General features: G+C 45.9%; 1 protein-coding gene across 3 annotated transcripts in view; it reads left to right on the forward strand.

Moving 5' to 3' along the window:
- Positions 1-21453, forward strand: part of RGS22 (regulator of G protein signaling 22) — a 1028745-nt gene that overhangs the window by 751571 nt on the left and 255721 nt on the right. For all 3 annotated transcript variants that reach the window (XM_085605181.1, XM_085605183.1, XM_085605184.1), the window contains one exon: positions 9152-9331. In XM_085605181.1, the coding sequence (XP_085461307.1) occupies positions 9152-9331 (180 nt within the window). The remainder of the gene's footprint in view (positions 1-9151; positions 9332-21453) is intronic.

Raw genomic sequence — 21453 nt, forward strand, 5'->3', positions numbered from 1 at the left:
AGATGCCTATTTTCACGTACTGATAAATCAGCATCACCGGCAATATCTATGATTCATAGTCGGATCATCCCACTGTTAGTTCAACGTACTGCCCTTTGGACTGACATCAGCTCCAAGGGTGTTTACGAAGTGCATGACAGTAGTGGCAGCTGCTCTGCGACGCAGAGGCATCTTCGTCTACCCTTCTGGACGACTGGTTGCTGAAAGGCCCCTCTCCCCAAAGTGTTAGGAACCATTTCCAGCAGTGCCTAGGGTTTTGTCAAAAACTGGGCCTACATGTGAACTTCGAGAAGTCGACACAGCAACCCACACAAAGAATCCACTACCTGGAGGCGTTGTTAGACTCCGAGCAAGGAAAAGTGTTTCCTTCTTCGACTTCTTCTTACTGTGCCTCAACTTACCTGAATACGAGGACTTCGAACCCGACGAGCGGTGATGACTTTGGCTCCGCGACTGGTCCCTCGACCTCCTCCTCGACCGGTACCTCGAGCGGCGCGGAGCCGACTGCCGGAGCTCGAGGAGCTTGCGCGACCGCTCCCGCCTAGCCTTCGAGGTCAAGGTCAAGGTCAAGGCCCGGCAGTCGAGGCACGACTCGGCATCGTGGTCGGCCCCAAGGCAATAGAGACACCGGCGGTGGTGATCCGTGACCGACATCAGTCGGTCACAGGCGTCACAAGGTTTAAAGCCAGACATCTCTACCGGCATCAGAATCGAGGTCGACTGGAAATGGAACCAAAAGAGTTCAAAAAAGTTTAGTCAAAAAGTGACTAAAAGGGTATGCTCTTCCCGGATCTGCGCTTACTGGCGCGGAAAAAAGAAGAACTGACGTCAGCGCGCGAGGGCGGCGTCTAAGTACTCCGACGACGTCATCCCGGCGATCACGACGCCGACGACGGACACGGAGCCGCAGACGACGCCTTGCGACACGCAAGGGTATTGCTGACGAAAAATCTTTCCGGATCCAGCCTGACGCCTGGGGATAGTCTAAGGTAAGGAATCTAACTAACTAATGTTTCTTACAGATATATCGTTACCGAAGGTAAGTAACTTGTTCATTAGTGTCTCTCAAGATGTTGTTTTTCTGTTGCCATGGGTTCTACTTACCCATGCTTCCCCATCTCTGTCATTACCGTTATTGTCTGTGGTTCTTCCACATTGCTTATGGTGAGATGTTTTATCCTTCTCACCTTATTTTCTCACTCCACTGGTCTTTTCTCTCTTTCAGTAGACCAGTTGGTTATATGTACAGATTTTTGGTAAGGTCAGTTTGCAAACACACCTCCAGGAGTGGTGTTGCTATAGTATCTAATTGTAAGGTAAGGAATCTGCGGCTACATGTCTCTATCAGATGGACAAGTTACCTACCTTCGGTAATGCCTTATCTAGTAGAGACATATTCTAGCCGTATATTCCTTACTGACCCATCCATCCTCCTCGTGCTGCAAACTGTTTTCTTCTTACCTACAAGATCCGTTTAAATTTTTTTTATTTTATAGTACATTACCACTTGTGGTGGTTGATTCATTATATAGTGCATGGCCACTTGTAGTGGTTAATTCAAAGATTTATCTATCTTTTTGGCAGACTGTTTCCATAACCAGTTAATATAGTGGCTCCGCACTTTGGCGCGGAAATTAGTCACGGAAGAAGCCGACGTCAGAGCGTAGGTGAAGGGATTATATGGACTCTGTCGACATCACATCCGGTGGACAAACCATCCAGGTTGGAGGAGACTGTAAAAGATCTGGAGTGGTAGCTGCTAGACCATGATTACGCCAGTGGCAGACCCCTCCCCTTACACCAACCGGAGCTGATGTTGGTGACAAATGCATCTCTTTTGGGCTGGGGAGGCATCAGTAGGAGGTGGTTCAGAGGACTCCAATGGAAACCCGCCTCCACATCAATTTGTCGGCGGTGTGGGCGATTTGTGTGACATGGAAGGTCTTCCTAGCCTCCATTAAAGAGAGGCTGGTACAGGTTCACACAGACAACACCACTGCCATTTGGTACTGCAACAAGCAGCATGCGGTGGGATCTTGGTTCCTGTACCAGTAGGATCTGCACCTCTGCAATTAGATAACTCGCAAGGGCATCTCCCTAGTTGTGAATTACCTGGCAGGATCTCTAATTGCCAGGGCGAAGAAACTCAGTCGCCCACTTCTTGCAGATTAAGAATGGCAATTACACCCTAAAGTGCTGCATGACATTTTACTGCAATGCAGAGAACCCTGGTTCGATCTTTTTCACCAACGTGGAGAACGCGCAATGTCAGTGCTTTTGCATGCTAGAGTTTCCGAGAAGGCTCTCTTAGCTTCAGTATGCCTTTCTGCCTCTACCCCTTCTGTTTCAAGATCTAGTGCAGATCAAGATCGACCAGGCTCAAATCATCTTAGTGGGTCAGGCAAGGGCCAGTACTCATGTGTAGAACCTCTTTGAGGTCATTCGAGGAAGCTGCTGCTTCAAGAGTGTCTTCTGTTACATCAGCAGGGTAGGGTCCTTCATTCAGGCCTTCGCAATCTGCACCGCCATTCACGTAGTTTGAGTGGCGGCAGCTAGTTTCCTTTGATATTCCTCCTGAGGTTGTTGATGTTCTTATGCCACTGAGACACCCATCTAAAAAATGATGTGCGCCAGGTGCTAGGCCAAGTTTGTGGCTTGGTGTGGCACCCGTCAAATTGATCCGCTGCAAGCTAAACTTTCTGAAGTGTTCTTGCTTATTCTGTTGTTGGCCCAACAGGGATTTGTATTAGACACTGTTATGGGCCTGTTTTTGGCTCTTTTGGCATTTTTAAGATTGCCAGATCGGCCTTCTTTGTTTAAATTGCCTATTGTGATGAGATTTTGTAAAGGTTTACAGCATATGTTTCCTCTGTGATGCAACAGTGAGACTAGGATTTGGTTCTCACTTTTCGAATGTGCACCCTATGTGAGCCAATGCACATCTGTCCATTAAGTGTCTTGACCCTAAACAAATGGTCTTCCTGTTCTCAATGACGTCAACTCATCTCATCAGTGAGCTCCAGGTACTCTCTGTTCAGCCACCTTACACAACATTTATTCCAGGCAAACTAGCGTTGAAAACTCGTACTGCATTTCTGCCAAATGTGGCAACACCTTTCCATGTTGGGCAGGCTATCTCCCTTCCAACTTTCTTTGCCCCACCTCACGACCTCAAGAGAGCCCTTGGTTTCTACATTGATTTTACCAGGGACCATATAATGGACTATCAACTCTTTGTGGACTTCTTGGGGTCAAAGAAGGGCAAGGTAGAACAGAAAAAGTGGATAGTCGTCTGCATTACAATCTGCTATGAGCTAGCCAAGAAACAGCCACATGATTGATTAAGGGCTCATTCCACTCGAGCCAAGGTTGATACAAGTGTGCTGTCACACATAGTGCCTGTCCTGTACATCTGTGAGGCTGCTACTTGGTAATCAGTGCACACGTTTGCCAAGCACTGTTGCCTTGACATTAGAGTCAGTTGGGATGAGCATTTTGGTCATATGGTCCTGTAAGGCATAATAGTCTGAGCCATTCCATAGCCTCACCCCGGGGGAGGCATTGCTTTGATATATATTCACAAAGTGTGGATTTTGCGGTTAGAAGTAGCCAGAAGAACAAGTTACTTACCTCCGTTAACACTCTTTCTAGTGCTACTCTTTCTAAATGCAGATTCCTCACCCCCTCCCCAACTCCCTGTTCTGTGGAGTGGGCTCTTTTACATCGAAAAGGTCCCAAACTAGAGATCTGCACACTGTCCAAGCCAGTTTGCATCTTAGGACGTTTGAAAGCAAGTGACGTCAGCCCACATGTGGGGCATTTATATGCGGATCTGCTTGTCACCTACGTAGTGGAACAATGTTGGTGTGCAGGGGGACTGCTTTTGAGTTTCCTGATCCAGTCTGACGCCTGGCTGAATATTCACAAGATTAGGAATCTGCGTTTAGATCCAGCATCCACTAGAAAGAGAAATACCAAAGGTAAGTGACTTGTTTATATTCCCTTCAAGCCATCTTGGAGAATTAACAGCAGTGGTCTGCCAGCTGTGGCTGCATAGATGATGGCAAATATTTACCCAGGTATTGCAGTGGTCAGTAGAATGTGCCATTCCAGTTGGGAAGCACATTCTCTAAATTCTGTTTTTCCTTCGGAGTAGTTTGTGGATACACAGAATCCAGTTCATATGTACTACGTGCTATGGTAAAGGACTTTTCCCTACAATCACTGGGGCATTTCTCAGTGACTGTGGTGACTTAGTGGGTTAATAGCTACAGGGAGACCTCCTGGCTGATGAGCAACTAAGGAATCTCTAGTCTCTATAGTCTGCAGCCCTTACTGTTGCAGTTGTCTTTGTTTCATATTTGTTCTCTCATCATGGCTCTAGCTCCTGCTGTATAATTGTTGGCCCAATTTTGATAGGGGTATAATTGGCAAGTGCTGGTCAGGTGTGGCCTTCAGGCATCTTAGACCACTTCCTAACCAAAATCATTATATGTGACAGAGTTCCCTGAAACCCCATTTTGTGGTCTTCGTAATTAAGGAATATAAATGTATATGTATCAATGTAATGTGTGCTGTAATGGTGGGCACACGGTCCAAAGGATTGTGGGAGTTAACCCAGAATCTGTTTTCCATCTTGCTGAGATGTCCGCGGTGTATGCTGAAAGTATTATTAGTAACCCCGCATATGCATTACAGGATAGTTGTTTGAATATGCCAGGCCACAATAACTAGCATTTAAGCTATGTTTCTTGGATTGTGGTGGGAATTAGCTCCAAGTTGGCAAACTCAGTTTGGCTCATGTAGATCAAACTTTGTTAGTGTATTTGTCTACAGGAGACCTGGTACACTGAGCCTTTTTATTGATGGCTATTACACATTTAGCACCCCAGCCATTCCATCGAGGTATGGGAGAGCTAAAGGTGGCCTAGCTGTCTTATCTCACAGTACTCTGGGCGAGTGATGTGGCAGGAGCTTAATTCTCCTCATTACCAGCTGGTGTGTGTATCTGGTAGAAGCTCTAACAAGACTGTGTTAGTTAATCTGTATAATAACCAATTACTAAATAAAGATGGTGAAATAATCAAGGCTCTTGGTAATGATCTATTAAGTATTAAAAGTTTGTTTAGGCATGATTGGGCTCATTAACAGGTGGCTGATTTTAGCACGTGCCTTTGCTGTCAATAATCAAATAAGGTGTTTTTTAAATTCTAATAACAATTGTTTTTTCGCATTTTGAGCACGATCATGTGGGGCATGTTTGAATGGTCTTTTAATTAGGTACAATTTAACTTTTGCTAAGGCTGTAAGTAGTCCTTAGAACTCCCACGTTCCGACATTTGTAGGCAGAGGGGTGTCTTCATCCATTGGTGTTATACTTATATCACAGAATCTGTGTAGTATATTTGTGAATTTCATGGTGATGTCAAAGTGTACTAGTGATTTTAACCCCCTAACATTGGTCTTACGCTCTAATCTACATTTGATTCCCCCTCAGATTTGAATTACTGTTGTGAACTTGGAAAAAACCTTAAGGGACTACTTCTCAAATGACCCAGATTAATCCCCCCTCAATGTATTACTAAATTGATTCAGGTTGCTAACTCCGAAATGTAGCAATGCTTACATCAAATCCAAAAAGATAATGACTGGTGGGGTAGGACAATCAAATGATTTGATAGTGCATGTTCAACTGCCCACAGACATCTCAGATCTGCGTTAAAAAATACCACGCATCTGGAAAGAGATTCCAATGTACAGATAACTTTAAAAGAAGACTGGAAGAAAGCAAAACTGTAATACGGATGAAGCAAGGTCATTGTTGTTTGCAAGTTAGCTTAGAGATAGCATAGCCTTTTGGAGTGTTGTAAATTTCACTTTTTAAGTACACCTCTGCCCCGAGCTTGGCAACGGTTATACTGCCTACCACATGGGTAGATCATTTTACTAAATGTACTTATACACTCCACTGATGTCTCCTGTTGATGAAAGATAGAAAGGCTTTTATACAAGACCACATGGTAAGGTGGAGTTCGAACTTGAAGAGGTTAAGCTGGCTTTGATGAAGAGGCTGTCAGTGAAATGTTCTGGCCCTGATCTTTATAAAGACTAGCCTGATTTTTGGCCTTTACTGATAAAATCGGTACGGAGGTCTGCCGCAAAACATCCCCCAAGGTCTTGGTCTCACTCTGTTGTCATTCCCATCTACAAGAAGGGGGATAAGTGGCAGGGAGAGTGTTATTAGATAAATTAGATTAATTAGACCACTGGGATGTTGATTTTTCAGTCATTTCAGATGAGCAATACAGCTTTCGCCAGGGCTTAGGCACCATCAACTTGTTCCTGTTCACATCTTAATATATACTAGCGCTGTCAACTTCATTTCTTAAAGATTTTATTAAATTGAAAATACATAACAGCAAATAATATAGTGACATCAAAGGCTCAATTAAACAGCATAGTTAAAGACAACGAATAGCAGTGTAGGAATGCATAAAGTTGAATCAACCACTTAATACATTTACCCGGGCTTTCCATCTGGACCACGCAATCAAGTGAACAAAACTGCTTGATTATGGCGGAGTGTTTCGCCATGGAGCGAGCATTACAAATACCGGGGTTTAAATATATAAAGGATGGCTTTGACTTTCTAGGAAAACCTGAGCTCTTTCTCACGCCAGGCAATGGTAATCTTTGTTCAAAAGATATGTTACAAATTGATTTTTTTGAAATGCAGGGGGAAAAATAAATGTGCAGGTGATTGAACCCTCGGTGTGCTCTTATGTGTCAATCTCTACAACTAATTTGATTGAACCCTAACTAGTCTTTGTGACAAATGCTAATCATAGATTCCTCCGCACCAGATTTAGATTAGATTTAGTACATGTTGGTGTCTTTTCCAAAGAAGGGCTTATGGAAAAAATCCTTGCTACAGCCTTCTACTCCATCCATGTACTATGCACTTTAGTTTATTTTGTTATGTGTATAAGGAACAGAGAAAGTGTTTTTTATTACCAATATTGTGCCTACAAAACTTTAGACTGCGCAAACCTGCTTCTTTATATGTACAGGAATTGTCTACACCTATTGCTTCTATTTCTGTGATTAGGTTTCTCCAACAATGAATTGTAATAGGAGATGGCAAGTTACATTCTACGTTAAGGAGAAACTGTCCATTGGCATAAAGTCATGATGAATTGATATTAGTATTATGTTTTTTAGCAATATTTGTATATTGCAGTGCTCCATCTATAATAGGGAATGGTATTTACCGCACCTGGTGAATACAGATACCATGGGTGAAGTAAACACTTGATTCTGAGGACCACATCCATATGGCACCCCATCAACAGGACATTCATACATTTAATTCATTTTATTCTCCAACTATTGCTTCACAATCCATTTATATTCATATAGTTCATTGTAATTCCAAAATTTGTCCTTTACACATTTCAAGAAAATCTTATTTTTGGAAGGTAATCTGAGGAATACCGTGCAGATTTAGGACGTTTTTTTTATGGTTTGGATGGAGTAGTGGGATCATTGTCATAAACCACAATGCTCCCTACCTGCCAAGCTCTTGGTGCTCCTGCTCTGTTTAGAGCACAATTAAACCCTGGGTTACACAGGCTGTGCCTCCCAGGGCTCTGCTAGTTTGAACCCTTGACCTGACACCTAGCTCACCCCTGGGCCTACATGTCACAGTGGTGCTCACTTTACCTAACTTAGTGCGGGACAACCATCTCTTGTTTTTCCTACTGAGACTGCCATGCGAGCCATAGTGGTCAAGGGTAGAGGAAACACACAATGCCACCCTCACAAGGGGTGAAAACTCCCTGCTCGTCAAGGTTATTGCTATTTCGTTGTCTGAAAACAAACTCCCTCTTTGGGAGTTAGTTTCCATAAAGCAAAAAATATTCTTGAGCAGGCACTTACTTCAAACATGGTGCCCGCTTGTCAAGTTCAGTGCCTGCAGCAGTTCCATTGAGATATGTTCCCACATGCCTTTTTGGTAGTGAGCTCTACATATGACAGACAATCCTCCACTAAGGATGTGGAGGCTATAGTCTGAGCTGACCTGGTGGGCTAGTGAGCCATGTGCTATTGTTTAAAACACTGAAATCCGCATGTTTTGCCTTTCTTGTATTTGTCCTAATAAATGTAAGCACGCTTCACCTGCAGAAGCGTGTTGGTGGAAAACAGTAAGGATGCAAAAATCATCACAAAACTTGGAATTCAAAATCCTGTGCACACTTCTATTTGTGCATGGACTGGAATGTATCTCCAAACTAGGGATCAAGGCATTTTACTTTTATGCCACTTCCAAAAAGCATTACTACTGTGACTCAAGAAATGAGAAATGCTTTGGTGTAATTGGCTGGTTGTTTTTCTGAGTTGCTCCGTCCTTATTTACTTTAGTGTTACAGTTAAGGTAATCTTTCTAGATGATGAACTTGCAAGAATAAATGTCCAAGAAAAGATCAAGTAACTCACCTGCGAAAGCAGTTTTTATTGTAGTTTTTACTTTTCAGCAGATTGCACATAACCTTCACTTGTTCCCCTTTCTGAGAATGTGTCTGTCTTTAATTAATATGTTCTCTTGTTTTCAGTTCTGATTTGCTCTACCTCATATCCCCTATGATCCTGGGAAATTAGTCAAAACTAGTATCACTGGTATAGGGTGCTTGCCTTTTGGAAGCCTTTGCACCATATTCAGTATGTTTGCTTCTGCGTATTCACCAGTGATATTTGCTGTGGTATCCACGAATGCCCATCGATATTTAAAACCTTTCCAGATCTAGCCTAACACCTGAAGGTTTGTCTGGAAGAGTAAACTGCTGTAAGATAGAGCTTTGTTAAAATCAAAATAAAATATGAAAAGGAGGAGAAAGAATACATTTTGCATCGTGACTGGTAGAGTGGACCCAGAATACCACTGAAGTTGAATGGGAGCGAATTCTAATGAATTGGAGTTAAATCTGAGTATATGCACCAAACCACTGCTAGGTATAATTTGCTCATTTTAGTAAGATCATGTGTACAGCATCTGATGCAATTATTTGCAAAACAAATTACTAAACCTATAGATGTTTTGTGATATGGTCACACAATAATATATTTTATGATTTCTTCTCCTTAATCTAACCAGGATTTGTGCCATTCTTACTGTGACGATGCCACCATCCAGAATAAGATCTCTACCATAATCAACTGCTTCATCAATTCAAGCATACCCCCTGCCTTGCAAATAGACATCTCACAAGAACAAGCAGAGAAGATCCTCGAGCACAGGAGAGACCTAGGGCCATATGTGTTTCGAGAAGCTCAGGTAAGAGGACAACAACATGGCATAGTCTGAAGAAAGGTCATACTGTATCGGGTGTCATTCAAATAGGAGCTAGGCATAAAGAAGACAGTGCTAGAAAAACCAGAATGGGTAATATATATGCTGTAGTTAATGTATACATGTGATTGTAATTTAATGTTTGATTTACTTGCCCCAGGAACATATGTGAAGTGGATTAGACCTATGGATTTTAATTTATGTTCATACAATCACTCAAACTCTTTGAAGCTCTGTTCAACAACAAACCACTTTTATAAGACTATATTATATGTAACATGAATCTTTGTCTTGAAAGACTTACAATGTTATAGTCATAAAGTCTTGTGAAGGCACGTTAGCCACAAAAATGTTCTGTGGCAGGTAGCCAGGGTTGCCAATCACATGTCTACACCAGATGAAATCAGTTTCCTTTTAATACAAGGAACATCGGTCAATTATGGTTTTTATTGTGTGAAACAGACTTTAAGTTCCAATTACATAATGGCATCTGTAGCTTCTCTTACTTGACTCTTCAGAATCTGATAGCTGGGAGGAGAGTAACCAGTCCATTGGTCCCCTAAAGGATTAATCTGGCTTGCACCATAGCAAGGGATCTTTGAAGCACTAAGTACCCGGGAACCTATTGGCAAAGGCAAATCTGCATAGGTTGATTTATTACCAGTAAATGTACTGTAACACTTTTGAGTAACTTTACTACTTATGTCTGTTCATTATTTACTAGTGTGAAGCTACTCAAAAGCGTAGACTTAAATGTCCCCACCCCCTTAAATAGGGTTGGAGTCACCAAATCATAATATCCAACTGTAAAGTTACTGCTAGTAGTGATTTTTTTATTGCAAGAAAATGTTTATAAGTTTTAGACAGATAAACTAAAACAAGCACATTGCAGAGAATTCCTAAAGTTTACGGGAAAACCCAGAGGCATTTACATAAAGATGATAGGTAGTCTTTGTAGGTATATGCCACAAATGAGCTGTCGACCACCTGTCCCTTTCAGTCTGCCCATCTCACACAGTTTGCCTACTTGACCCATAGGCATGTCGAGGTAGGCACTTCTCTCTGGCATAGGCAATGAGAACATTTTACTTCAGCAACGCTTCAGATGCCAATGATGGGAGATAGCACCTAGTTGCATGCCAGTGTATCTCCCTAAACAAATAGAAAATCTACCTAATTGCACTGGTTAGGAGAAAACTCAACTTCAGGATTAGCCACATAACAGAGAAATAATGTAAATGGAGACAGGGCAGCTCGCCATGTTTATCACCTTATATCAGCTACTCCCCTTTACATCACAAGAACAATCTACAACAACAATCCAGCCAGGGGAAAAGAGTTGGAAGTCTACCTGATTGGTTAGAATAAATATGCCTTTTCTGTGTACTTGCTGTCACCACTTACATTCACCCTGGGTTGGGGCTTCGATCGGTTCCTGTGGATCGAGGAGTGAAGGATGTATGCAGCTGATCTACTTCTTTGTAGGCCTTTCCATGTGCTGTAAGTTTAGAAGCCCGTCGGCAGCCTAGAGTGTCCCATCCAGCATGGGTTACTGTGTATGCTACATCCAGGGAAGATCATCGGGACTGTAAGAATTTTCCAACATTTCTTGTTCACCAACAAGGGTCCTGTTCACCAATGTGGGAAGTGGAAACAACAACCATCCTGGGATGGTATACAGAAACCAGTGAGCAGAAATGCTGATGTCACCCAGCGCACTTTTTATATAGAGTGTGCCATGCTTTCATACTGATGTGCCTTCACACTCAGATTTCAGCTGGCTACAGGAGTTCCGTTTGCAATCTTTTCTCTTTCATTTGTGATTGCCATCCAGCTCATCCTTTTTATTATGTGTGACCCCACAGCCTCCAGTACCACAGGCCTCTTTACTATCACCAACAACATTGCTCAACTCATAAGGTGCTGTCTAGTCAATGGCTTATGTTTGTAAGTGTCTACATTAAAATGTGTTTCATCTCCCGAACAACTATTCTTTATTTTCCAGTTTGATCTAGGATTGCTTCCTGTTCTCATTTGAGATAAGATGAGACACACCCTCACACCATTCACATCCACGAAACCATAGCGTGGATCCCTGCTCAAACTCTCTTGGAGTCACCTATTGACCACTATGTTCCATTCCACCTCTCACTTAAGAAGCCCGTCGGCCAATCTGAGGCCTCACCGTCATCCCTAAGGATGGTGTTTCTGCCTTTAAGATTACGATGTTGGTGTTCGACAGGCTTTGCATGTCAGGCTTTCCGACATGGAAAACCTGTCTGAAAGCGGCTATGGTGGGCCCCTAAATGGAACTCCATTCCTCCACAGCCTCTGGTTGGAGGCTGATAAGTGCCCCCCCTGTCAATCTCTGCACCGTGTGGTGCCTGCCACGCGGTGCAGGGATTAACAGAATCTCCCTCAGAGAAATGGGAGCATGCGGCCGCACAATGTGCGGTCGCATTGTAATAGAGGTGTCGGGACGGCCCACAAGAGGTAGGTCGTTCCCAAGACCGCAACGGTCCGCCTGACATCGTAATCTGGCCCTTAGTATAGTTTATGGGATCACCCTATCTCTAAATTGGTCATATCATGGCAGCAACATTACTGTACTTTTTCTGTGCAGGTTTTAAGGACAATTCATAGACGTTAACCGGGGGCTTTAATCACAAACGTTCATCATGGCATATTTTAAATAGTTTCACCATATTGCTCTAAATAAAATAATTTAAATAGGATATGTGTAGGTGATTTTGAAATAGTTTGGACTAGGATATTTCTTCTCAAGCATGATTCTCTGTGGTGGCATGTGGCACCTTCTGAAAGGAGTCATGACTGTCAAACCTCCCTTTCCATCATAGGATTCTCTCTTTCCATCATAGTATATATATATATTCACTTAAAAAACCATAGGTTTCACACGTTATAGTTAGGTAGACATTTCACTCGTAAAAAAACAATGAAATTCCCCCGTTATAGTTAGTTGAGATAACTATAACTCGCGCGCCCGCAATCCTCTGCTCATGACGTCACATATTACATCACTCATGACATGATCAGTGGCATCACTCATGACATCACTGATGACATCATCCTTGTGATAGAGTGGCGGTCTCGCGAGTTATAGTTATCTCAACTTAACTATAATGGGGGAATTTCATTGGTTTTTTACGAGTGAAATGTCCACCTAACTATAACATGTGTGAACCCTATGGTTTTTTAAGTTAATTTGCAAGGTATTTTAAATGCTAATTCCTAACTATAACGTGTGTGAAACCTATGGTTTTTTCAGTGAATTTGTACGGTTTTTTAAATGCTAAGTTATGTATTTATTATTTTATTTTTTATTTATTTATTTTACAATAAACTACGTTTTAAAAAATATATATTTTTTTTTAATGGTTTTTCACCGTGCGCGCACCTCGCGATTTTTTTTCAAAAAATTAAAAATGTTTTTTTCTGCCTTTGGGGTCCTTCAGGGGCCCCCCTGACAAAGGCTAGGGGGTCAGGAACTCTCTACCCTGCCCCCTTTTCACGTTCGCCACCTTCCTTTTTCACTCTCGCACTCAAAACAAACAAAATGGCGGCCGACACTTCCTGATTTCGACCGATTCGAACGTTGACTGACATGTAACCACCAATCAGAATTACGCTCGAACACGTTGGGGTGCGCGCACGGTGCGCGGCTATAGATATTTATGTGCTTTTAACTGCAATTTTCTCAGGAACTACTGAACAGATTGACTCCATATATGCAAAAGGCACTTCCCTGACCTGAGGACTACCTCTTTGCCAAATTTCAAGTAATTCTTTTCAGCCGTTCGGGCTGTACCTTCGACTAAAGGTCCTATGGGAAAATGCATGGAGAAAACGCGTTTTGGGACCCCCCTTTATTCTCGGCCCCCGCTTGATGAATCCCCCTGAGACTTTCAGGGTAGGAGCTGAGCGGAGCGCCCCATTAGTTTTGAAAATTTCGCGAAGATTCGTCAACCGGCGCCAAAGTTATTCAAAATAGAACTTTCAGATTTCCTATGGAAACACGGTCCTAACTAGAACTATCTACTGGCGACCGCCAGTAGATAATATATACATATATGAGTTTGCTTGTGCAAAGTTTACTCAATTGCAACGTGTTTCGACAAAGCGACTGCCTTGATCACACAACGATTAGTTATGAGAAGTGCATTACTTAGAGGTGAAATAACACAAAGGAAGGACTTCTAGCACATAATGCGACAAAACATGGGAAAAAGTGGCGGCCATTTTTAAACATGTCATTATGGCATGAGCAAATCAAAGTGCATAGATTAGGTTACATCGCCCAGTGCCTCAATGCTGTGAAGTGAGCCATTGCAACTAGGAATGGTCCATTGTACGAAGTACAGCACATGGAAATTTAGAAAGTATGACTGATGGTATACATTATATACAAGTATAAACAATGAAAATGCCATATTGGTAAAAGGTATGTTTCCGTTGTGCAGTAAGGTGTGGCCCCAATAGAAATAACAGCAACGGAGGATCATAAGCCATATACAATCAAACCCTGGCCCTTGTACAGTGACAGTGTGCCAACACAGCTAAGTAGATATAACAAGGTGTAGGGACAGGCATGGAAAATGGAGGGGGCGCCCCATCTGTGAGGGCAACGTGCAAAAGTAATGGTATCGAATGAGCGCCAAGTGACTGAATACCGTATAACACATCATGCCACATATTACCCACGGGTGTACCGTGATCCTCGTCAAGTGGCAGGGTATACTGAATAGCCCCGCATCTAAAGCCACAGAAAGTCACATGCCCCATGGCTGGATATAGCGTTGGGAACTGTGTGGCAAAATGCAACACAGTGGGCATAAAAATTAATCGCCAAGTGGCTGGCCGAAACCTCGCCCCATGCAGAATATATATAAACTGCGAAGTGGCAAATAATGTAGGAAAAAGTCCAAAGATACCACATGAAACCAAGTGACAATGAGAAATACTTCTCTTGGACGATGTGCACACCCGAAGACGGGGAAGGAAAGGTTAGGGAACCCGTGAAGTGTCCGTCAGCATGCTGTGGGTCCCTTCCTTTCCTCCTGTGAATTTTTAAAAAGAGATTGTCCCAAACTGCCTATTCTGTATCTCCTCCCGAAAGTACATAAGAATCCTGTGGTCCCTCCAGGCAGACCCATTGTGTCATCACAGGGGAGTGTGTTTGAAAATATTTCGAAATATGTGGACCATTTTTTGAGAGATTATGTGATTACCTTACCATCCCATGTCAAAGACACTAAAGATTTCTTGTGTAAATTGGAAGGTGCCATTTGGAACGATCAATATATTCTAATCACTCTCCCATTATCCCCTTCGCTGCTAGGCCTTCCCATTCATACACCTTTCATACGTGTGATACATACAAAACCATTCACACCGCCAGCCGCGGGCCCAGTACAGTTCGAGGCATGTGGGCTGCTGAATTCATATCTGTGCATAGATCGCCGCCTAGTGTTGGGTCCGGATGTTTGCACGTTGTTGTCCTGGAAGAGTCTTCGAAGTATCCTTGGATAGGTGACTCCTCCCCTGGACTACAGTGCGCATGGGCATCCTCTCCATCCTCAGATTGTTTTTTTCCGCCATTGGGTTCGGATGTGCTATCTTAGCTCAAGTTAGGAAAATATTTTTTCGAGGCCAAAAGGCCTTTAGTTCGCGTCGGTACTGTTTATCGATCGGGTTTCGATAGAATTTGTTAGTTTACTAACTTTCAGCACCGACTGCTTTCGCATTTACCTGTCCATCGACGACTTCGACGATGGAATCCAGGACGCCGTTCAAAAGGTGTCCGGTATGCAATGCGAAGTACCCACACATCGACGTCCATCCGGTGTGCAACAAATGCCTTTCGCCGGACCACGACGAATCAACATGCATGGCCTGTGCCCGGTTCCGCTCGAAGAAGACTCTGCGGAATCGACGAGCGGCGAGACTCGAGGCGCAGCACGCGGCACCGGCCCCGACAGACATCTTCGGCGAGGCCGAGGACGTCGAGGAATTGGAAGTCTTGCCCTCCAGTCCCGTTTCCGAACACGAACCCGGATCGGACGAGGAAGACGAGTCACTCTTCCACAGAGGTGAAGACGACACCGAGGTAGGAGACGACGAGGAGGCCTTCGGGGCCGAAGAAAGTAGCTCCAATGATGAACAAGGCCTACCTGTTCAAACCGTTCAAACACCAGTGCCACAGCCTACGGCTCCGGTCGAGGGATCGCCTTCGGGCCTTACCCGAGACCCATCCCGCAGTTCTTCGGCCCCGCCCTCGGGCCCGGCCTCGGACGTTCAGCGGCAGCCATTACTACATAAACAGGCTGGTTTCCCTATCACAAAACCGAAACCGAAAGCTGCTCAGGTTCCACCGAAACCGAAACTGAAAGTAGCGCTGGTCGGATCGAGGCCTTCGACGCCAGCGCACCGCGTCGGCACCGACCGCACCAAGAGGGACTTCGGTGCCGAACTTGAGGCGGGCGACGTTGGAGTCGACAAACGGAAAAAAGCCATCGGCACCGACAAACCTGCTCGGCTACCGGCACCGACGACACCAAGGGCCGTACCGCCTGCTGTGTCTCACATCGCTCCCTCGACGACACCTAAGCCTCAGGTATCGAAGACTTCGACGGTGATCTCTTCACCCCGACTCGATGACCCTCCGGCACCGAAAAAATCTACGGCCGCCTCTACGAGCCTGGCCGGTGCCAAAGCCTCGAAGGCGCCCCAAGTACGACCTGGTGTGACGCAAGGCAGCAAAACCACACCTGTCCTCCAGGACACGTCGGGCTCCGGTTCGGTCGGAGCTCCCGCAGCCTCTTCGGTGCCGACCAACATTACCTTCGGCTTGCCTCCGTCAACAATCCCAAAAATGTTCCAACTCAGGACACGGGTCACCCAACCTACGGTCACACCTGCTGAGACGTCTCCAGCACGTATCATCGACGCCGGCACTGGCAGAATGATTCTCCAGGACCGAAGGATAACTTCGGAGCCGCCATTGGACCCTTTCAGGATCCCACTAAAAAGGAAGTTGCCTGCAGAATCGGAACCTCTCCTTTATGAACCCTTCCATTCATCCTACCAGGATCCACACCGGTTCTCCCCCACACGCTCTGATACAGACGCATTGGAGGACTACATGGCTGACCAAGTCCCCTACCATGTAGACACGGACCCTGATGACCAGCAGGACCCTGATCAAACTTGGGGCGACCCTGCAGACCCCAGTGCACCTCTCGATGCACAGGATCCACAACTCTATGGGGCAAAGACATCTCCTACGGAGGATACTGCAGCGTTCAATGCTCTTATCGAACGTGCTGCCAATAACCATGGGGTGCAGCTTCACTCTGATACCATCGAAGATGACTTTCTAATGGACACCTTTGCATCCTCAGAAAGACATGTAAAGACTCTGCCAATGTTGAAGGGGGTCCTCAAACCAGCCAAGGACATTTTCAAAGAACCCACCAGGGCACGAGTGATAAACCCCAGGATTGATAAAAAATACAGATCAGCACCTGGGGATCCTACTTACATCAGAGGACAATTACCACTCGACTCCATCGTCGTAGCGAATGCACGCAAGAGGGCACACTCGCAAACAACAGGTGACGCTCCTCCCCCGGACAAAGAGTCCAAGGTGTTAGAAACCTCTGGCAAGCGAGTTGCCGCCCAAGCTGCCAACATATGGCGCATAGCCAACACTCAGGCGCTCCTTGCTCGCTATGATAGAGCGCACTATGACACACTTGAGCAAATATTCCAACATCTCCCTGACCAGTTCAAGGAAGGCGCAGAAATGCTCATCAGAGAAGGACAGCTACTAACGAACGCTTCCATCAAATGCGCACTAGATGTTGCAGACACGGCTGCCAGAGCCATAAACACAAGCGTCATGTTGCGACGACATGCCTGGCTACGGATCTCAGGATTCAAGCCTGAGGTACAAAACAATATACTGAACCAGCCCGTCAACCCCGACTATTTATTCGGGCCAGAGGTTGACACCACCCTCGAAAAGATAAAAAAGGATACGGACACTGCAAAGTCCATGGGCGCACTACAAACTCAGTCCTTTCGGAGCGGCTCCTTTCGTCGCCCCGGAAACAAGGGAGCAGGTAGAGGACAGGGGTCACAACAAACATATAACAAAGGCAATACACAGACCACCTATGATAAAAACACCCGAGGTGGATATCGTGGCTCCAGCACAAAGGGCAGAGGACGCGGCTACGGCAACACCAGGTCCTCCCCCAAGAACAAGCAGTGACGCCCTCTCCCTTCCTCCCGACCACATAACACCTGTCGGGGGAAGGCTACAAAGGTTCCTGTCCACGTGGAATTCCATCACCACGGACAGGTGGGTCAAAGATATTATAAAATACGGTTACTGTCTGGAGTTAACCTCCACTCCACCCACAATACCACCAAGAAGCCGTCCTATGTCCTCAGAGCACTTAACGCTCTTACAGCAAGAAGTGCAAAGTATGCTTCTAAAAGGCGCTATAGAGGTCGTACCCATCCACGAGCAGGGTGCGGGAGTGTACTCCCTCTACTTCTTAATTCCAAAAAAGGACGGGTCGCTCAGACCTATATTGGACCTGAGACCCCTGAACCAGTACATTCTTTCAGAGCACTTTCATATGCTCACTCTACAGCAAGTCCTTCCGCTTCTCAAGCAGGGAGACTTCCTAGCCACACTGGACCTCAAGGATGCGTACTTTCACATACCCATCCACCCCTCACACAAAAAATACCTCAGGTTCACTGTTCAGGGGCAGCACTATCAGTTCAAAGTCCTTCCCTTCGGCGTGACAACAGCGCCCAGGGTTTTCACGAAGTGCCTCGCTACGGTGGCAGCACATCTACGGAGGCAGCATATACACGTCTACCCCTACCTAGACGACTGGCTCGTTCAAGCGAAGTCAGCCCAGCAATGTGCAAGCCACATGTCCCGCACCATTCACCTTCTTCACAGTCTGGGATTCTCACTGAATTATCCAAAGTCCCATCTCCAGCCCGCACACGTACAACAGTACCTAGGTGCGACTATAGACACTCTGGCGGCCACAGCTCAGCCAAATTTAGTGAGGATCGACAGCATACAACTGCTGATCTCCAAATTCAAACCCAATCACTCACTTCCAGCGCGAGTGTTCATGCAGTTGATAGGCATGATGGCCTCCTGCATCTTCATAGTCCCGCACGCGAGATTACATATGCGCCCACTTCAGGAGTGCCTAGCACGTCAGTGGAATCAGGCTCAAGGACAGTTAAAGGACCTAGTGTTGGTGAGCGGTCGGGCATACAACTCTCTGCATTGGTGGAATCCACAAAACCTTTGCAAGGGCCGACCGTTCCAAGAGCCTGTCCCACAAATAGTACTGACAGCGGACGCGTCTCTCCAGGGATGGGGAGCTCATGTACTCCACTACACAGTGCAAGGACTATGGACAACACAACAAAAGAAGTTGCACATCAACCTTCTGGAATTGATGGCAATCTTCCTAGCCATGAAGGCGTTCAAAGTACATCTATGCAACAAGGTCGTGTTGATCCGGACGGACAACATGACCGCAATGTACTACATACAGAAACAGGGAGGCACACACTCTCCACAGTTGTCTCATCTGGCTCAGAGCATGTGGAAGTGGGCCATTCAAAGGAACATGTTCCTCATGGCGGAACACCTCCCTGGCAAGGACAACCAGATGGCGGATCTGCTCAGCAGACACAGCCACCAAATGCACGAGTGGGAGTTACACCCATCAGTACTCCAACCGTACTTTCAGCAGTGGGGTCCTCCGGAGATAGACCTATTCGCGACAAGCGAAAACGCAAAATGCCCAAGCTTCGCCGCCAGATTCCCACATCCGCAGTCGCAGGGCAATGCGATATGGATGAACTGGTCCGGCAGATTTGCGTACGCTTTTCCCCCAGCGCCATTGATACCGCTAGTGGCCCGCAAACTCCGACAACACTCCCTGACACTCGTCCTAGTTGCTCCCACGTGGGCACGCCAGCCGTGGTACACCACCTTCCTCGAACTTTCCGTGGTGCCGCATCAAAGGCTGCGGATCAAACCCGCGCATTTGACGCAGAACCATGGAGAGGTTCAGCACCCAGATCCGCAACAGCTGAATCTGGCGATCTGGCTCCTGAAGTCCTAGAGTTTGGCTATCTCAACCTGCCACCTGACTGTATGGACATCATCAAGGAGGCCAGGAGACCCACTACCAGAGCTTGCTATGCAGCCAAATGGAAAAGGTTCGTCATTTATTGCGGAAATAATGACATCAACCCGCTGGACGCATCCATCCAAAACATCATCTGTTATCTCTTACACCTATATCGATGCAATCTGGCGTACACCTCTATACGTGTCCATTTGACCGCAATATCAGCCTATCTGCAAACCAGGCAGCACCTCTCTCTATTCAGAGTGCCTGCCATCAAAGCATTCTTGGAAGGGCTCAAACGAGTCATTCCACCTAGTCACCCACCGGCTCCAATGTGGAACCTCAACTTGGTCCTCACACGCCTGATGGGTCCACCCTTTGAACCTCTACACTCATGCGAGATTCAATTCCTTACCTGGAAAGTGGCCTTCCTAGTAGCGATCACTTCCCTCAGAAGAGTTAGTGAACTCCAGGCACTAACCGTTCAAGAGCCATTTATTCAGGTTCACGCTAACAGGGTCGTACTACGTACCAACCCCAAGTTCATGCCCAAGGTAATATCACAGTTCCACATGAACCAGACTATTGAACTGCCCGTTTTCTTCCAAAACCCACAAACTGTTGCAGAAAGGGCACTACATACACTAGATGTACGGAGGGCCCTCATGTACTACATCGACAGGACTAAACCATTCAGGAAGACAAAACAACTGTTCGTTGCCTTTGCCCCACACCACAAAGGTAACGCCATCTCCAAAGCAGGGATAGCCAGATTGATAGTTAAGTGTATTCAAATCTGTTATCAAAAGGCAAAACGCACATTAACTATTCCACCACGAGCCCACTCAACACGTAAGTTGGGGGCTTCCATGGCCTTCCTAGGAAATATTCCCCTGCATGATATATGCAGAGCAGCCACATGGTCCACTACACACACATTTACAAAACACTATTGCGTAGATGTGCAGTCAAAACAGCAGGCAGCTGTAGGACAGGCTGTTCTCAAAACACTTTTTCAGACCGCTGCAGCTGGCACGGGTAGCCGCCGCTAATAGAGGGCACTGCTATGTATTCTATGCACAGATATGAATTCAGCAGCCCACATGCCTCGAACTGAATATGCTACTTACCAGTATGCATCTGTTCTTGGCATGTAGGGCTGCTGACATTCATATCGCCCTCCCTCCTCCCCGGCGCCTGTCGCAGCTGCAGCTCTCAGAATTACTGCAAGCATGGTCATCACTTTCTGTATCTACTCCATCACTGCCACAATGGCGAAAAACAATCTGAGGATGGAGAGGATGCCCATGCGCACTGTAGTCCAGGGGAGGAGTCACCTATCCAAGGATACTTCGAAGACTCTTCCAGGACAACAACGTGCAAACATCCGGACCCAACACTAGGCGGCGATCTATGCACAGATATGAATGTCAGCAGCCCTACATGCCAAGAACAGATGCATACTGGTAAGTAGCATATTCATTACAACACTCGCACCAGCAGACAGCGCCTTTCAAGGACCCATCACTTTCACACGCCCACATACCTGACACAGCAACCACACAAGCTTACGGATTGCATGTAGTGGCGCTTGGCTAGCAGTGTGTGTAGTGACCAGCAGCTAGTCACTACTCACACACCTCCAGCCAAGCGCCAGACCACATACACCGCCAGCCAGACGCCAGTCCACACACACACACAGCCAGCCAAGCGCCAGTCCACGCACACCACCAGCCAAGCGCCAGTCCAAACACACCGCCAGCCAAGCGCCAGTCCAAACACACCACCAGCCAAGCGCCAGTCCATGCACACCGCCAGCCAAGCGCCAGTCCACGCACACCGTCAGCCAAGCTCCAGTCCACGCACACCGCCAGCCAAGCTCCAGTCCAAACACACCGCCAG

This window comes from Triturus cristatus, chromosome 5_1 (genome assembly GCF_964204655.1).
Source record: "Triturus cristatus chromosome 5_1, aTriCri1.1, whole genome shotgun sequence".
NCBI lineage: Eukaryota > Metazoa > Chordata > Amphibia > Caudata > Salamandridae > Triturus > Triturus cristatus.